A 15,715-nucleotide genomic window follows, 5' to 3' on the forward strand; every position below is an offset into this window, starting at 1 on the left:
TTCTTCAATATCGTATTATTGGCTTCCAGTACCCCGCACTACAAAATTTTTGCGTTCATTTAATTGCAGGGTTGTTAATCGAATTTATTTAAAGAAAACTTCTTTTCAATCAGTATCCTTAATGTTTAAAAAAAAATCTCATGAGAATATTTTATATAGGATAATTAAGAATAATTCAAAATTTTTCTTTGTTGATTACAAATTTCAGTTATTCTAACTTTAGTTAAAAATTATAATGATTAATATTAATTTATTTGATGGAAGCATAATTATATTAATATATATATATATGTAAATATGTATTTATTATATGATCGTTATAAAAATTAGCTATATCATATATGAATCAATATTTTTGCAGATATCATTGAATTATGATTAAGTCCATCAAACTCTTTTTCCTCATGTGTGTAATTTATTTTAAAGAAATATATCGATTCTTTCTTTCATTTCTTCGATTTTTCATCTTTCCTATACATTGACCTTTAGCATCGAGTTTTACTCGAAGTTATTAATGCGCTTAACGCTTAAAAAGTAATATTTCTTAGACACCTCAAACTCTGTAATTATATGACTTAATGAATCAAACTTTTGTGAAAAAATATGTAGATAAGATAAATATTAATTTACTTTTATTTCACATTTTTTTCTTTACAATTATATTTTTTATAACGAAAATATACTATATTTTCATATGTATTTTTGAAATCCAAAATTTTATTTTTATTTCCACAACATTTATATATTGTTTTCATGTAAGTAATATAAAACTACTATAAAAAAATATTTGCTTTAAAAATGTTATGATATTATTGAAATTCTATGAAACCCTTGTAATTGTACGGTACTGCGTTCAACGTCACGGCGCAGGAAAGCACAGCTTCCACCGCCTTTTCATTTTCGCAGATCGATCCGACCAACTGACAAGAAGTGTAATCGAAAATCTCGAAGTTAAAGTTGTCTATGCTAATAGTGCGCGTTAAATATACTAGAAAAATCATAATATTAATTTATAAATTTCGTGTATCTAATTCTTAATCAACTGCTTTCTTGATTATAAATCAATAATATTTTTGTTTGATGAAAATTCACGTAGGAATAATTACTTATAATTAGTATTCGGCTACTAATTATGTGAACCGAATGATTGCATATATTGTTATTCATTTACTTGAATAGTGATTTTGATTAATTTAAATATTTTTATGAAAGGATAGAAATCTGAGTTTTCTATCAATTCAAAAATAACGAACTTTTGAAAAATTGGTTCATTTTATTTACGAAAAAAATGGTATTAAAAAGATTTGTCAAAATGAACTCGAAGCCTGTCTTTTTTTTTTTAAAATCGTACAACATTTTCTTCATCGATAGCAAAGTCCAATAAAAATAATTTGATGATTTTATCTATACGACTTTAGGTGTTCAATTGTTGATTGATATGTGGACGAGCTGGTGTAGTACAGGTAATATTTATAATAATAATATTTATTTTTAAATTCTTAATACTATACTTTCACTATAGCTTTCTCAAGTCAAATTTATTTATCTCTCTTTGTTGCTATATGATGTTAAATAAATTAAATATTTAAATGTTCCCTCGGAATCTATCCCTACTTTTAACATACGCGCATGCGTTCTGAAAACACGTTATCAAATACTATAGATAATAACCTATAAATGTTTTTGTTCATTTCTTTTAATAAAAATAATAATTGCAAAATTTAATTTTTTTCTCTAAATTATTATGAATGATATCTGCTAAAAAGTTAAGTACAACGATTTATTAATAGAAAAAGTTGTTTTACTTATGAAACAGTTTGACATAATACTCTATATATTTACAATTATGCTACAATGATTTGTAATTTATTATATATTTGAAATATTTACAAATAAAATATATATTCATAATTCAATCAATATTAATAAATTTACTTCATATGTAATATCTTTGAAAAAATGAAATATTCAATTTACAAGATATTTACAATTTGATAGATTAATTCGATGAATTACAAATTTCATAGATTATTTTCATAAAAAAGATTTGTTATACAATAAATAAGATGTTATAAAATATGAAATACATCGTTAAAAATAATTGAAAAACAATCTATATAAGACAAATTTATTTTAAATATAATATAAAATAATGATATTATTAATTAAGACTAACTTAATTTAACTTAATTTAGAGAAAAAATTTTGATATCATAAAAACTTGCAATTAAATTTATTTTTATAGATTATATTCACAAAGTGAGTATGTCTAGAAGGAAACTTGGTGATAAACAATTTAACAACGTGGATTATACACAGCTTACAGAAACTGATAATGGTTTTGTTGATTCCCAGGTTGAATATTATTTATTAGATATATTTTAAATATTTTTCTATTTCATAATATTATAAATATATTTATTAAAATCAATCAAGATATTATGTAACTAAAACACATGAAAAATTTTACAAAGTAAATGTGATTGATTAAATATTTTTTCAACAGTTTGTGAATCCATCAGTAAAAATACCATGGAAAGCCATTACATTAGCTGCTCTTCTTTTTGTTGGAGGTACTATAATGCTTATTATGGGCAGTCTAATTGTAAGTGGACATATTGATTCAAAGGTAAAATTTCTTAACAATATTTTTATATTTTATATTTTTAAAATTATTGCATTTCATTATAATTTAAAAAAAATATCTTTTCTCGTTATTTCAAAATACATGTATGTTTTATTTTATATACATATTTATCTTATATGTACGTTATATTAGTTATATCAATTTAATGAAAAATAAATATAATTGTAATAACAATAATTTAATAATAAACAATTATATATTTAATAATTATTTTATTTTTACAGTATTCAGACCGTATGTGGCCACTTATTATTTTAGGAATTCTAATGTTTATACCAGGTGCTTATCATATGAGGGTAGCTATTTTAGCTTATCAAAAAGTACCAGGTTATTCATTTGATGACATACCAGAATTTGATTAATCAAATGCAAGTCTTTGAAGAAGTAATTATGAAGATTTTAAATAATTAATACCTTAAATGTTTAATTTACTTTATTTTTATAAATTATAAATATGTTTTTATTAAATTATATATATATAAATATCAAGAGTTACTTATTATAATATAATATAGCAATAGAATTTTATTTAAATTAATTTTATACATTAAAATTTTATTTAAATGTTCAATTTAAAGATTTTAGATTTTAAATGTAAAAAATACACAATTTATCAATAATACCAAAGATTTATTTTATTATATTGTAACTATATATGTACTATTTTGATATAATTATGCTTTCAAAAAAAGAATATAAATTTATATATATATTATATATAATCTATTATTACATAATTATATAATATTTATAATGTGTATAATTTCATAATATATTTTAACCTATCAAGATATAGTCAACTTAAAATTATATTTTAAAATTTGTAATATATTGTGTATAAGATAATTATAAACGAAATATTGTTAATTTAAAAATAAAAATTAAATAATATTTGTTATATTATAATTGTATAAGTAAATCAATTTAAAAGTTAAAAAATTAAAATTGAAATTTTTACATTCTAAAGAAATAATATATTCAAAAATATAATCTTGTTTCCATTACTTCTATTTAAATACATGTATAATCAAAATTTGAATTTATTGTTTACTTCTTAAATATCTTAAAATACTTATACTACTTAACTTACATATTTTACCTTTAAGTTTCTTTGTTATTAAAATAGGTGGACTAAATTCTTTTTGTAATATATTTTGCATTAAAATTTTGCTCTGTTCCATTTGTTTATCATATTGTTGATTTATTTTTTTATTACAAATAAGTTTCTTATTCAAATTCTGTAAAAGATTAAAATTAATTAATACGTTCTAGTTAGAAATATAAATAATAGTAAGTATAACTTGCCTCAAAAATAAGATATACAGAATATTTTTTTAGATGATTGATTTCAGATCCAATATTTGATAAAAGTTGTTCTATTAAATCCAATACTGTAAGATACATTTCTTCTTTTGTCCAATCAGAATTTACAATAAGATGTGTTGTTGGATAAAACTAATCTCAAAAAATGGTGAATATAATATGTATATTGATATGAATATTTTTTATTAACAGCAATTATAATTTTTTTTTTTAATATAAAAATACATGAATATTTATATACTTACTTGTAATTTAGAATATATTCCTAAATTAATTGCTATTTGATGTAAGCGTTTAGCTAATGTCACATTAATATGAACCAATTTGGCAATTAATGCACGAAATGTAATAATATTTAATATAAAATTATATTCAATAATTAATTTTGCAACGTTCGCAATTAAATCATGATTATTTCGTAATAAAACCATCGATACTATTTTATTTGCAATATTCGTAAGTTCTAAAAACGTAATGTATATTTAAAAATATATATTCTGAATGTATTTATATAACTGATATTAAATTTATTAATAAATAATATTATTTAATCATATAAAATTATTCTTCTTACCTATTGGATAAAAATTGCTAAATTGATCTACAATTAAAAAATGAAAAAGGAAAATTGCATAATCTGGAAATCTTTCACAAAATGCATTTAATAAAATGGTTATTATTTGTACTCTAATAGAATTATCTTTTATAGTACAATATATTTTCCATTTACTTGAATCAGTACATATGAGATTAGTTTCTGGAAAGAATGTTTCATAAAAATAATTACAACTAATTATTAGTTTTTATTTTAAATATTATATCTTAATAAGAAAATAACTCACGTTTAAGTAAGGTAAAAGCTTCTATAATCCGTTGATTTGCTAAATATATCTCAGCAAAAAGCAGAACAGTTGCAGCATCAATTTTATGCAAATGAATTTTTGCTTGAATTATAAAATTAATATTTTTAAGCAACGCATAAGCTAATATCCACAAATTTTTCTCAGCTAAACGAATCAAAATATGTTTGGCAACATCATATAATATTTGGTATGATATAGCACTTGCCCCACATTGGACTGCAAAAAAATATTAAATGAATTTAGGAATATTTTTAAATAATTATTATATATATTAATATATAATATTATATATTATATATATTTTAATGCAATTTTTCTTTAATTTACTTCAATATAAAACTTATTTTATTGGAACTTAGAAATATGTATGTCAATTATCATAAATATATCAATTATATATATATATATATATATATATAAGAGACATAATTTTAGTAATTACAATATTTTATTAAATTATTTATTACCTGCATATGATATGAGTTTATTTAAACGATAAGGGGAATATTTTATTTCATTGCATAATATTTGATAACATACACGAGTAAAGAATGATTGTTGATCTTTTCTTACTGAATTAAAAATATTCATAACATATTTATAATCGTTATGTTTGAGTCTTTTTTGAAGGCTGTTGACATAAAATTTCCAAAATCTTGTTTTTTCATGTGAAGAGTATGGTTTTGATAAATTATCTATAATATATATTGATTAATATACAAAAGCATAAAAAATATATCAAAAAAAAAATTATTTCATTTACCTATTGAATATAATGTAAAATAATTTTTATTTTTTATATCATTAGTACTATTTTGTTTATTTGTTTCCCAAGCCATATTTTTTTTATTAACTATTTTTAAACATTCATCTGATGTAATCTCTGATTCAATTGTAGAATATAATTGTGATGAATTAATACTTGTATCATATTCTAATAATATATTTTTTTCTTGTCTCTTTTTTGTTTCATCAAACTTCATCAAATTTTTGAAAGATGACATTAATTTATGATTTATTTTAGAATATGTCTGATTGCAAAGTTTAAGTACTATATTTATATTTACATCTTCAATATGTGTATGTGTAATTATACATTCTTGTAAAATAGTTTCTACAATATTCAGCTCCACATTTTCTATAGTAAGTAATAAAGTTTTCAGTGAACTCCAACATTCACCAACTTTAATATAAAGTTTTAATATCTTTGAAATCCAATTTACGAATTTGAAATCATGTTTGTTTACAATAGTTGATAATTTATCAGCAATTATTTTGATTGAATATCCAACATTTTGCATCCATTCAATGGTACTGTATGCTATTTTATTAGATACAATTTTTAATTCATATAATTTTTTAAATACTTTTAATACCCAACACATATCAGATACAGAATAAATATACAGTAATTTTTTATAAATATTTTTTAAAAAATTTGTAAAATTATTAAATGCTAATGTATCCAGTATTCTAAATAAATTTTGCTCATTATTATTATACCATTGAATTATAAGTAATATAAACTGCAAAAATAAATAATATATATATCATATTCTAAATAATATGATACATAATATAATTATATACATATATTTATATTTTATATTATTAATATAAAACATATAAAAAATAATTTTATATGTAAATATGTAAAAGTATTGAAACATAGTATTTTAAAAATTATTATACATACATTATGTTTAAAACGACAATTTCCCCATTTACTACATTTATTATTAATTACAATATCATAACAATAACCTTGGCAAATAGTTTTAAGTATACTAATATTTTTAAATTTCATTGTTATATCTTTTATTTCAGAAGTTTGATGACTATTATGAAAAAACTTTTTTAATAAAATGTTGTTTTTATTGGTAATAAAAGTTTTTTTTGATCTTGATATCATATTTCTTTTTGGAATATTATTTTCATTGTTATTGCTATACATTTTATTAAAATCATTTACAGTATTTTTGTAATAATTTTCAAATACATTATCAGTCATTTCAAATGATTTTTCAATATGTGATGAATCATTTAATAAACATGAATATCTGGAAAAATTTAAATATTTTTAAATTAAAAGCAATTAGTACAATTATAATTTTAATACATTAATTATTATTATACATTAAAAATATAAATAATTACTCATCCATAAGGGTTGAATCTGCAAATAAAGATATACAATCATTCATTTCATTATTTAGTTCTTTTTTATTATTTTCTTCATTTAAAAAAAAAGATTGATTTTTTATACATAACTTATTTACTTTTGATACTGTTGATTCACATAATTGTATATTCTGTAGAGAATCACAATCTTGTTTATTAATATTCCTAGAAATTTGAATTTGACTCTCTTCTAAAGAATTTGGAATATTTTTGTCATTTTCTAATTTTGTATCTACCACTTGTGAATCTATATTTTCAGCTTAAGTAACAATATTTAATATATAAGAATTTAAAGTTATTTTCTCAAATAATTATTTTTCAAAAATAATATTTAGTTCAAAAGCAATATTATTTTTATTTTCACATATATTATTATGTTTAAATTCATACTTACAATCTTGTAACATATGTTTTATATTTAATTTTATTTTTTTTGCAGTATTATTATCATTCTTTGTATCTATGCATTGATTTAATAAATCTGTATCTTTATATGAATTTTCATTTGCCATATATACCATATTTCTTTTTCTTTTTGTAATTTTTTTTTTAAATAGAGAAATATTTTCCAATGCAATACCATTTTTACTATGGTTTTCAATAGTAAGTATATTACATTTAGTGTTGTGATTTTCATTATGTTCATTAAATAATATATTGTTTTTATTCATGTTATTTTGAAAAGTTATTAAATTATTTAATTTTTTTATGTTTTTAAGATTAATATTCTTAGGATCTCTATATTTTTTTTCTAATTTTAATTTTTCTCTATTTGTTTTATAATTTTTTTTTAATAAATAATTATTTTTAAAATTTGACTTTTTTTTCTGTAAACATATTGCTTCATTTTGAAAGTCATCATTATTAGATATTGTATTTTGTATTATTGATTTTTCCAATTTTAAATTTTTTTTTTGATTGGACAAAAAACATTCAGACATATTTTTTGCACTTGGAGATGTATTTATATATTTGTTTTGTGAATTTTCCATTAAAACATTTTATGTAATATTTTAAAGTTATTTATTTTTATTACATTAAAATTTATATCATATTGTGAAAGTCTCCTTAAACAAACTTTTAATTTCTTACCATTTTTTAATGCTTCAGCTTTCATAATATTATCTGATGAAATATTTTAACAATAGTCAGGAAAAAAAATTTGTACAGGAAAAGATACAAATGTACAAAAATAATAATAATAAAAAATTATAAAAAATATAATAAAATAATAATAAAAAAAATAATAAAAAAAACAAAATTAATAACTATATTTTAAATTAACAACTATTTACCATATTTTCCTTTCCAGAAGCCAAAATTATTTTCATCTATAATTATCACAGGATTTTCTTTTTTGGAAATATCATTATTTTTAACTTCTACATTGCAATCTAATATCTTTAGATTTTTATTTAACTTTTTTATATGATTTTTTATTACTTTAATCTTTTTAATCTTATTTTTTGATAATTTAGTTTTTTTTTAGAATCATTATTTGATTTATTTAGAGAAAATATATGTAAATGATTGGAATAATTATTGTTCATATTTTTTGTATTATCAATGGTTAATGTATTATTTCTAATTCTATATTGCAATGGAATATTATGCATCAATGATATATTATTTAATATAATTTTTTGCAATAAACAATTTATTAAAACAATAATTACTTTCTTTGAACCTAAGACATTTTTAAATTTATTTGAAATATCTTTATTAATTTCGATATCAAATTTGTTACAACATTGTTTAGATTTTTTTTTCTTTAGACAAGAAATATTCATTTTTATTCAATCTTTCGCGTTTATATTGAAATAAATAATATTTATCAATACAAAAAAAAATATTAAAAAGTAAAAATATTATTACAATGTATTATTTTTTTACAAAAATTTTATGCAATTTTCTGCAATAAGTATATAAATATATTTATAGTAAAATATTAAATATAATTCTCTGATAAGATAATGCTATACTTACTTAATATTTTAATTTTTTTTTATTCAAAAACAAATGAATATAAATTATATCTAGTTTTCATTAATCAAAAACTTCCAATATTTCGCAATTTAATTCACATGGAAGAGCACATGTATATATTCAAACTTCATTCAGTTTCGAATGTCACCGCGAAAATATTTAAAAATAACGATAAAATAACGAAAATCATAAACGCAATCAATATATCGATGATATAAAAAAACTTTTGTATATCTCTAAAATTTTTAAATTTTAAGCAAAATAAATACAATATATAATTAAAAATATTAATTATAGAAATACTAATTTTTTTATAATTTTTATTAATTTCTATTTTTCTTTTTTTTTTCATTATTTTTTTTTTACTTATCTATTTTTATAAATATCAATCGAAATAGCAAGTTAATGAAGTATACATATATATATATATATATATATATATATATATGCATATGTAAATGTTGATATTAAAGTCAAAACTATAATAATCGTAACTCAATGTCTCAACATCATTTGAAACTTTATGCTTTTTAATGAAATTTATTACTTTGTTTATTACCATATAACTTTATTGAATAAAATTTTTACGAGTTACTCATAATAAATAAAATGATAAAAAAGAAATAATTTAAAATATAATATTAATGATTATAAAATATAAATATAAAATAAAAGAAATAAAAATAAATATAATTTATATATTTTAATTTTATATTAAATAAAAAATAAAATTATTCGATTTAACATTAAAAATATATTAAAAATATTCAAAAAAATAATAAAAAAAACATTATAATCATTTTAAAAAATTATTTTGTTTTTTTTTACTAAATTATGAATATTTAAATGTTAAGTAGAAAGAGAAAATCGAAGATGAATACTTACTTTAGTATTTTTGTTCTACTATATTTTTTTCTTTTTTTTTTTTTGATGTCTTTGACCTAAATAATTCCAGATTTTTAAAAGATATTTCCAAAATATGAAAAAAAAAAACATAATGAGAATATACGACATTACATATTACAAAAAATGCAAATTAAATTATAGAAAACAAATGTAATAATACTTTGATTATAAAAACAAAAATATTTTTTTATATAATTATGGCTATAAATGAAATTTCAAAATTTTAAAAAATTATACATATTATATATATTATACATAACTATTTTTATAGTTCTATTTTAATGATTTTCATATTTTCAATATATATATTATAAATAATGAAATATTTGAAATTTATATCTTTTTTTTTTTAATCTTTAAACAAAGATAAAAAATTTTCTTGAATTAAATTTTAGCAAAAATCACATAAACGAAACATCATATTTTGTGATTAGAAAGTTGTATTTCAAAGACAAATATAAATGTGTTGTACAAATATGCATGTGGACAATCTCAAAAAAGAAAGATTGTTAACAATATTCTTCTTGAAAGTAAACATACCTTTTAAAACATGCATTAGAAGATTGGAAATACAATGTATCATATCGTTTCTATATATATCTGAAAAGAATCACTGTAATGAAGTGAAAACTTTATTTGCCAAACACATGTGAATCACATGTTTTTAAAAATTTTTCATTAAATATAATTTTATGATCGATTATTTAATGCAAAAATTAATTTTAACTTATTCCTATTTTTTTAAAAATTATTTCTTTATCATTTTATGTATATACTTTATATTCCTTTGAATATAAGATTCGAAAAAAATAGAAAAAAAAGTTTGATGAAGAAAAATAATAAAAATGGTCCGCATCTGCAATAAAAATTATTTGAATATCGAAGGAATTTTATATAAAAAAATATATCCAATGTGCATATACCTAGTTTCACATACATTATTATTTTAAAAATAGCATGCGAAGAATACAGCAGTCTTTCCACAGAAAAACATCGATTTCTATGCACACAAACTTATAAAATTTTGAGAAACCAATCAGTTTATTTTTTGAGCCTGATATACAGTATTGTCCAAATTATAAAAAGCCATTTGTTCATCGATCCAATCACGAACAGATGCAACATTAGCATAAACTCCTGGAATTCCATCTGCACCACAACCAATTCCCCATGCTACAATACCTGCTTGCAAGTATACATTAGGATTATTATTACTTGGACAAACAAGGGGACTTCCTCCATCACCCTAGAAATAGTTAAAAAAAAAAGAAATTACATTGCTAATATTTTTTTTTTACATTATTGAATTTGTAATAAATTTTAATTACCTTACAAGTATCTTTATCAGACTCTCCACCAGCGCAAATAAAACTATTATCAAGAATAAAATATTTTCCTAATCTAGTTTTTCGAAGTAAGTCCTGACATTGATTGTGTGGTACTACTGGTAGATTAATTTTTTTTAAAATTACCTGGTAATGTCCTTCCTTACCTGTAAAACAATTAATATTTTAATTTATTAATATTAAATTAATAATAAATCTTTATTATTCTAATAAAAAAATATCTAATAAATTAATTTATTAGATAATTTACCAAATTTATCTTTTCCCCAACCACTAGCGAAACATCGAGAATTATCGAATACAGTATTTTGTTCTGGTAGACAAACAAGGTCCACGTTCTCCATTAGATTCAAAGGCTCGGATAATATCAAAATGGCAAAATCGTTGTAAAGAGTGCCGGCAGCAAACTTTTCGTGAATGATAACATTTTGTACATTACGATCCTGATGAGGAAAAATCTCATTCTTAGTTTGCGTGTCCCATTCTCCAGCACGAATTCTCAATTCAGACGGTTGCTTCCTATTTGAAAATTATTCATTATATTTATTCGTATTGTTTATTTCGTTATAAATAATAATAAAATATAAATCGATAGAAGAATATTTTAAAATATTATTGATTATTCACCCTTGTACACAATGGGCAGCTGTTAAAACAGCCTGTTTGTGAATTAAGGAACCTCCGCATTGATAGACGTTCAATTTTTGATCACCGATATTTTCTTCTTTTATCACAGCCACCATCCACGGAAATTCACCGAATTGCGCTTCATCATTCACATCGCCGGTAATTCTAAAACCAACACCCTCAGGATGTCTTTGTCCACAAGAACCTTTTTTCTCAATTGGTGGTGATGGTGTAACTTTTTCTATTCTATCAGGTGGTTTACAACAGACGTCCAAATAATCGCACGGACCGAGCGCCCTGTATCATTAATAACATCATTAATAACAATATCATTAATAATATTAATTAATAAAAAATTTCCTTGAATTGCCATTACATGATATAAAAACAAGATATATACATATATTGATTGACGAACAAGAAAAAAATAAAATTATAGTAATCTATAATTTTCATAGAGTTCAAAGATAGTCTCATATGGTATGAATACTTTATCAGACTTAAATAATTATCATTGTGATAATATGAATAAGTTTTAAGAATACTAATTCATGTCAATTATTATTTCGAATACTTTAAATATGAATTACCACTGTTTTATCAAGTTAAATTATTAATTCATATTTTCAAACTTCATTAAAAAAATCATAAAAAAAATAGTGAATGTATTAATATAATGTGAAATTATATTTGATTTTTGAAATTATAATTGAAATAATGAATTTCTATAAACTGTAAATAAATAGAATAAATATGAAATCAATGTATTTGTTAAATCACGAATATTCGTAAGTACATGCAGAATAACTTTGCTTCACGTTTGTTTAAAAAAATTAACAATATATCTTTAGTATTAGTAAATTCAACATTATTTTAATTATGTATCATTCGAAATCATGCTATTTTTAACCGTTATGAGACTATTCTTTAGAACTCACCGCAATGTGCGATGTTTATTGACACTTTCATCATCTAAACCGAACCTGATATCAATAATTCCCGTTCCATTCTGCAAGATAGAACCATTGTGACACAGATAATATGGTACACATTCACAATCCATCTCTGGTTGCTTTGGCCTATTCTCTGTGCCTAAAATCGTTGTCGGTGTAGAGCTACTAATCAAAGGATTCGAAGTCTGTTGATCTTCAGGAGTTCCAAATATATTTGTTATTAAGGAATCCAAATTATTCTTTTGAGGCGCAGCTATAGAAAAGCTAGCCATCACCAGTATCGATAATATTCTCCACATTGCGATATTTGAAATCCTGAAACATATTTTTCAAGTTACTTAAGTGTAAGTGTAAGTACGTTTCAAGAGACTAAAGTGTAAAGGTTCTTATATATATAGTATATTTTATGAATCATCACTATGAATAAGTAGTATCAATAACCAGACCTTTTTAAGAACGAACAGGTTTATTTGAAGGACAAAAACTTTACCATTGTTGATTTAGTTGTCTCAAGATTTCGAGTAACATGATATTTTTCACTTATGTGATAGATACTAGAAATAGTTGACATTTTTGGAATTATATATTTCATCATTTTACTTAAGTATGATGTTTTTCAAGTCGTTATATTTCTTTGGTTCGTTCATTTTTATGAAAATACCAACAAGAGTTGAGAAATATTAATAGAATAGAAAAGATTCGATACTTTTTAACTTATTATAGATACTATTTGTTATATATAAAGTTGAAAGTAAAATAAAAGAGATAAACATTGTTTACATACTATTCGCTATACATGCTATTGTATGATTTGATTTGGATATGAAACTTTTGGCAAATATGCATGCTACTTTTTATTGTGTTTGTTCTATTCGAAATAGCAATTAGATCGAAATACAATTGTCTTTTTTTCTTTGCACAATACAACATTTAAATTCATTCAAATATGATTCTAATTCGTATCATTTTCATTAAAAAAATTTCAAAAATTTAATTACAATAGTTTCATAATTATAAAATAAATAAAATAAAAAATATAAAAATTGTAGTTTATTCATAATTAAAAATATTTTTAATTTTTAAACAAATAAGTTTTAATCAATTTTAAAAATTAAAAATAAAAATAACTTTATATTTATTAAACAAGGAATATTATAAATATTTATTTAATTAATGATCGATGATAATTTTAAGGGAAAAATTTTTCTATATATATATTTATATGTTGTACATACACCAGCTATCAAAGTAAGACAATATTTTTATGGAAAAAAACCTATTGATTTGGTTTCAGCAATTTCATTAAAGAACAAAACAAAAACCTTTTCATTGTATACATTCGAACGAATGATGAATTAATATGTATTTTGATAAATGCCTTTGCCAAGAAAATTGTGTTCATCATTAAAAATTATCAATTGACTGTAATTTATTTCGTTTGCATTATAAATAAGAATGATTTTACGATCTTGATATGAATTCTCATCTATACAAAGAATAAACAAGAATACGATACACGTTTCATATATACTTATGAAAGATGTTCAATTATTAACATGACTCATTATTCGTTTCTTATGCTAATTCTGCGTAATATTTTCAAGATATTTACGTGTTAATTGTTCATTGTCAATGTCATTATAAACATTTGTCTTAATTAAAGACAGGTAAGAAAAATAATGTTATTTGAAAAAATTTATATTTAATATCAATGGAATATTCAGTTTAAAAAATTGAAAATGCATATGAAATATATGATTCAACAAATATTAGAATTTTCCTGTTTAGATTTCCCAAGAATTATCGAAATTGTTTAAAAAAACGTAAAAAAAATTAAATAAAATAAGTAGAATGTATCGTGTAAGAAATAATGTAAGGAAATAATCATATTATAAATACCTTAAAAAATCATTATAAACATCATTCTTAATCATAGATTATATAAGAAATGATTGACTTTGACCTTTTTTATGATGGCTACAATCATAATATAAATATCAACATGATATCATAATGAAATATTGTTTAATTTCATTATATAAATATGAAAAAATTAAAAAGTAACATAAAAAATGAATTTAACATAACATAAAAAAAAACCCAGCAATATTTATAAAATTTTATAAAAATTCAAGAATGCTTTTATGAAAAAAAATACTTGAACTTGAATATTTATATTTATAATAAATATAATATAAATTTAATATTTATTTATAATACATATAATATTATGAAGGCTAAAGCTAATAATATAATTAAAATTCAATTCTAAGAATCAATAAAATAATTTAGATTAATTTTTCAGTAAATATCTTTCTCATACTTTTATATATAATTCCATATAATCTATATCTTTTTAGTTCAATAGATTATCGATTTCTTTACGTAATAACAATAAACTCATATTATTATTACTTATTTAATTTTATAACACAAATTTTCTAATAAACATACAATTATAACACATATATAAAAAACGATAAAGTACTTACGATAATCTTGAATATCAAAAATTGAATTTTCTCTTCAAAGAACAACGAACAAGTGCGATGTGTCGAACGTTCGGTCCGCAATTTCTTCGTTTACATACACAGCAGCCAAGCTTCGAGCATATATATATGAGAATTACCCCCTCCAGTATTCATGATTCCACGATTCTTGTCCTACAGTAAAGTTCGCATATATTCATATATATATATATTACGTTATGCTGAAACCATTGAATACTGAATTATCTTATTGGTCAAGGTAGTACTTATGTAGATGGTATTTCCCATGCTATCATGCAATTATAATATTGTTATAAATTTCTTGGAATCTTTCTCGGAATTATCAGAATTTTTTTTTATTGACGTCATAACTTATGAAATTCTTAATAGTTTA

The 15,715-nt window shown here is 20.7% G+C and overlaps 3 protein-coding genes across 7 annotated transcripts; 1 reads left to right on the forward strand and 2 right to left on the reverse strand.

Moving 5' to 3' along the window:
- Positions 1–893: 893 nt before the first annotated feature.
- On the forward strand, positions 894–3,130 carry LOC100872482 (transmembrane protein 230). Of its 2 annotated transcripts, none has more exons than XM_003691660.4 (4): positions 894–1,463; positions 2,246–2,355; positions 2,507–2,629; positions 2,872–3,130. In XM_003691660.4, the coding sequence occupies exons 1-4, from the start codon at positions 1,439–1,441 to the stop codon at positions 3,007–3,009; spliced, it is 396 nt and encodes a 131-aa protein (XP_003691708.1). In that variant the 5' UTR covers positions 894–1,438; the 3' UTR covers positions 3,010–3,130. The 2 variants fall into 2 exon arrangements, with proteins under 2 accessions (XP_003691708.1, XP_003691709.1); XM_003691661.4 differs by lacking the exon at positions 894–1,463 and adding an exon at positions 1,474–1,765.
- A 502-nt stretch (positions 3,131–3,632) lies between these two features.
- Positions 3,633–8,131, reverse strand: LOC147658561 (uncharacterized). Its single transcript, XM_086915615.1, has 11 exons — positions 8,107–8,131; positions 7,113–7,273; positions 6,776–6,862; positions 6,530–6,685; positions 5,597–6,353; positions 5,301–5,528; positions 4,813–5,049; positions 4,545–4,727; positions 4,216–4,433; positions 3,953–4,102; positions 3,633–3,885 (listed from the first exon to the last, which is right to left on the reverse strand). Exons 1-11 carry the CDS (start codon positions 8,129–8,131, stop codon positions 3,688–3,690), a joined length of 2,400 nt encoding a protein of 799 aa, XP_086771741.1. The 3' UTR covers positions 3,633–3,687.
- A 2,197-nt stretch (positions 8,132–10,328) lies between these two features.
- LOC100872682 (phenoloxidase-activating factor 2) lies at positions 10,329–15,502 on the reverse strand. Of its 4 annotated transcripts, none has more exons than XR_015294518.1 (7): positions 15,325–15,502; positions 12,863–13,147; positions 11,880–12,176; positions 11,503–11,771; positions 11,235–11,398; positions 10,844–11,152; positions 10,329–10,762 (listed from the first exon to the last, which is right to left on the reverse strand). XR_015294518.1 is itself a non-coding variant. In XM_086915465.1 (6 exons), the coding sequence occupies exons 2-6, from the start codon at positions 13,129–13,131 to the stop codon at positions 10,943–10,945; spliced, it is 1,209 nt and encodes a 402-aa protein (XP_086771591.1). In that variant the 5' UTR covers positions 13,132–13,147; positions 15,325–15,502; the 3' UTR covers positions 10,329–10,942. The 4 variants fall into 4 exon arrangements, 2 of the variants coding, with proteins under 2 accessions (XP_086771591.1, XP_012339133.3); XR_015294516.1 differs by having other exon boundaries at positions 12,818–13,147; positions 15,325–15,462; XM_086915465.1 differs by having other exon boundaries at positions 10,329–11,152.
- Between the last annotated feature and the right edge of the window lie 213 nt (positions 15,503–15,715).

Source organism: Apis florea, unplaced genomic scaffold, assembly GCF_048593485.1.
Source record: "Apis florea isolate Af1SG1 unplaced genomic scaffold, ASM4859348v1 contig_2153_pilon, whole genome shotgun sequence".
NCBI lineage: Eukaryota > Metazoa > Arthropoda > Insecta > Hymenoptera > Apidae > Apis > Apis florea.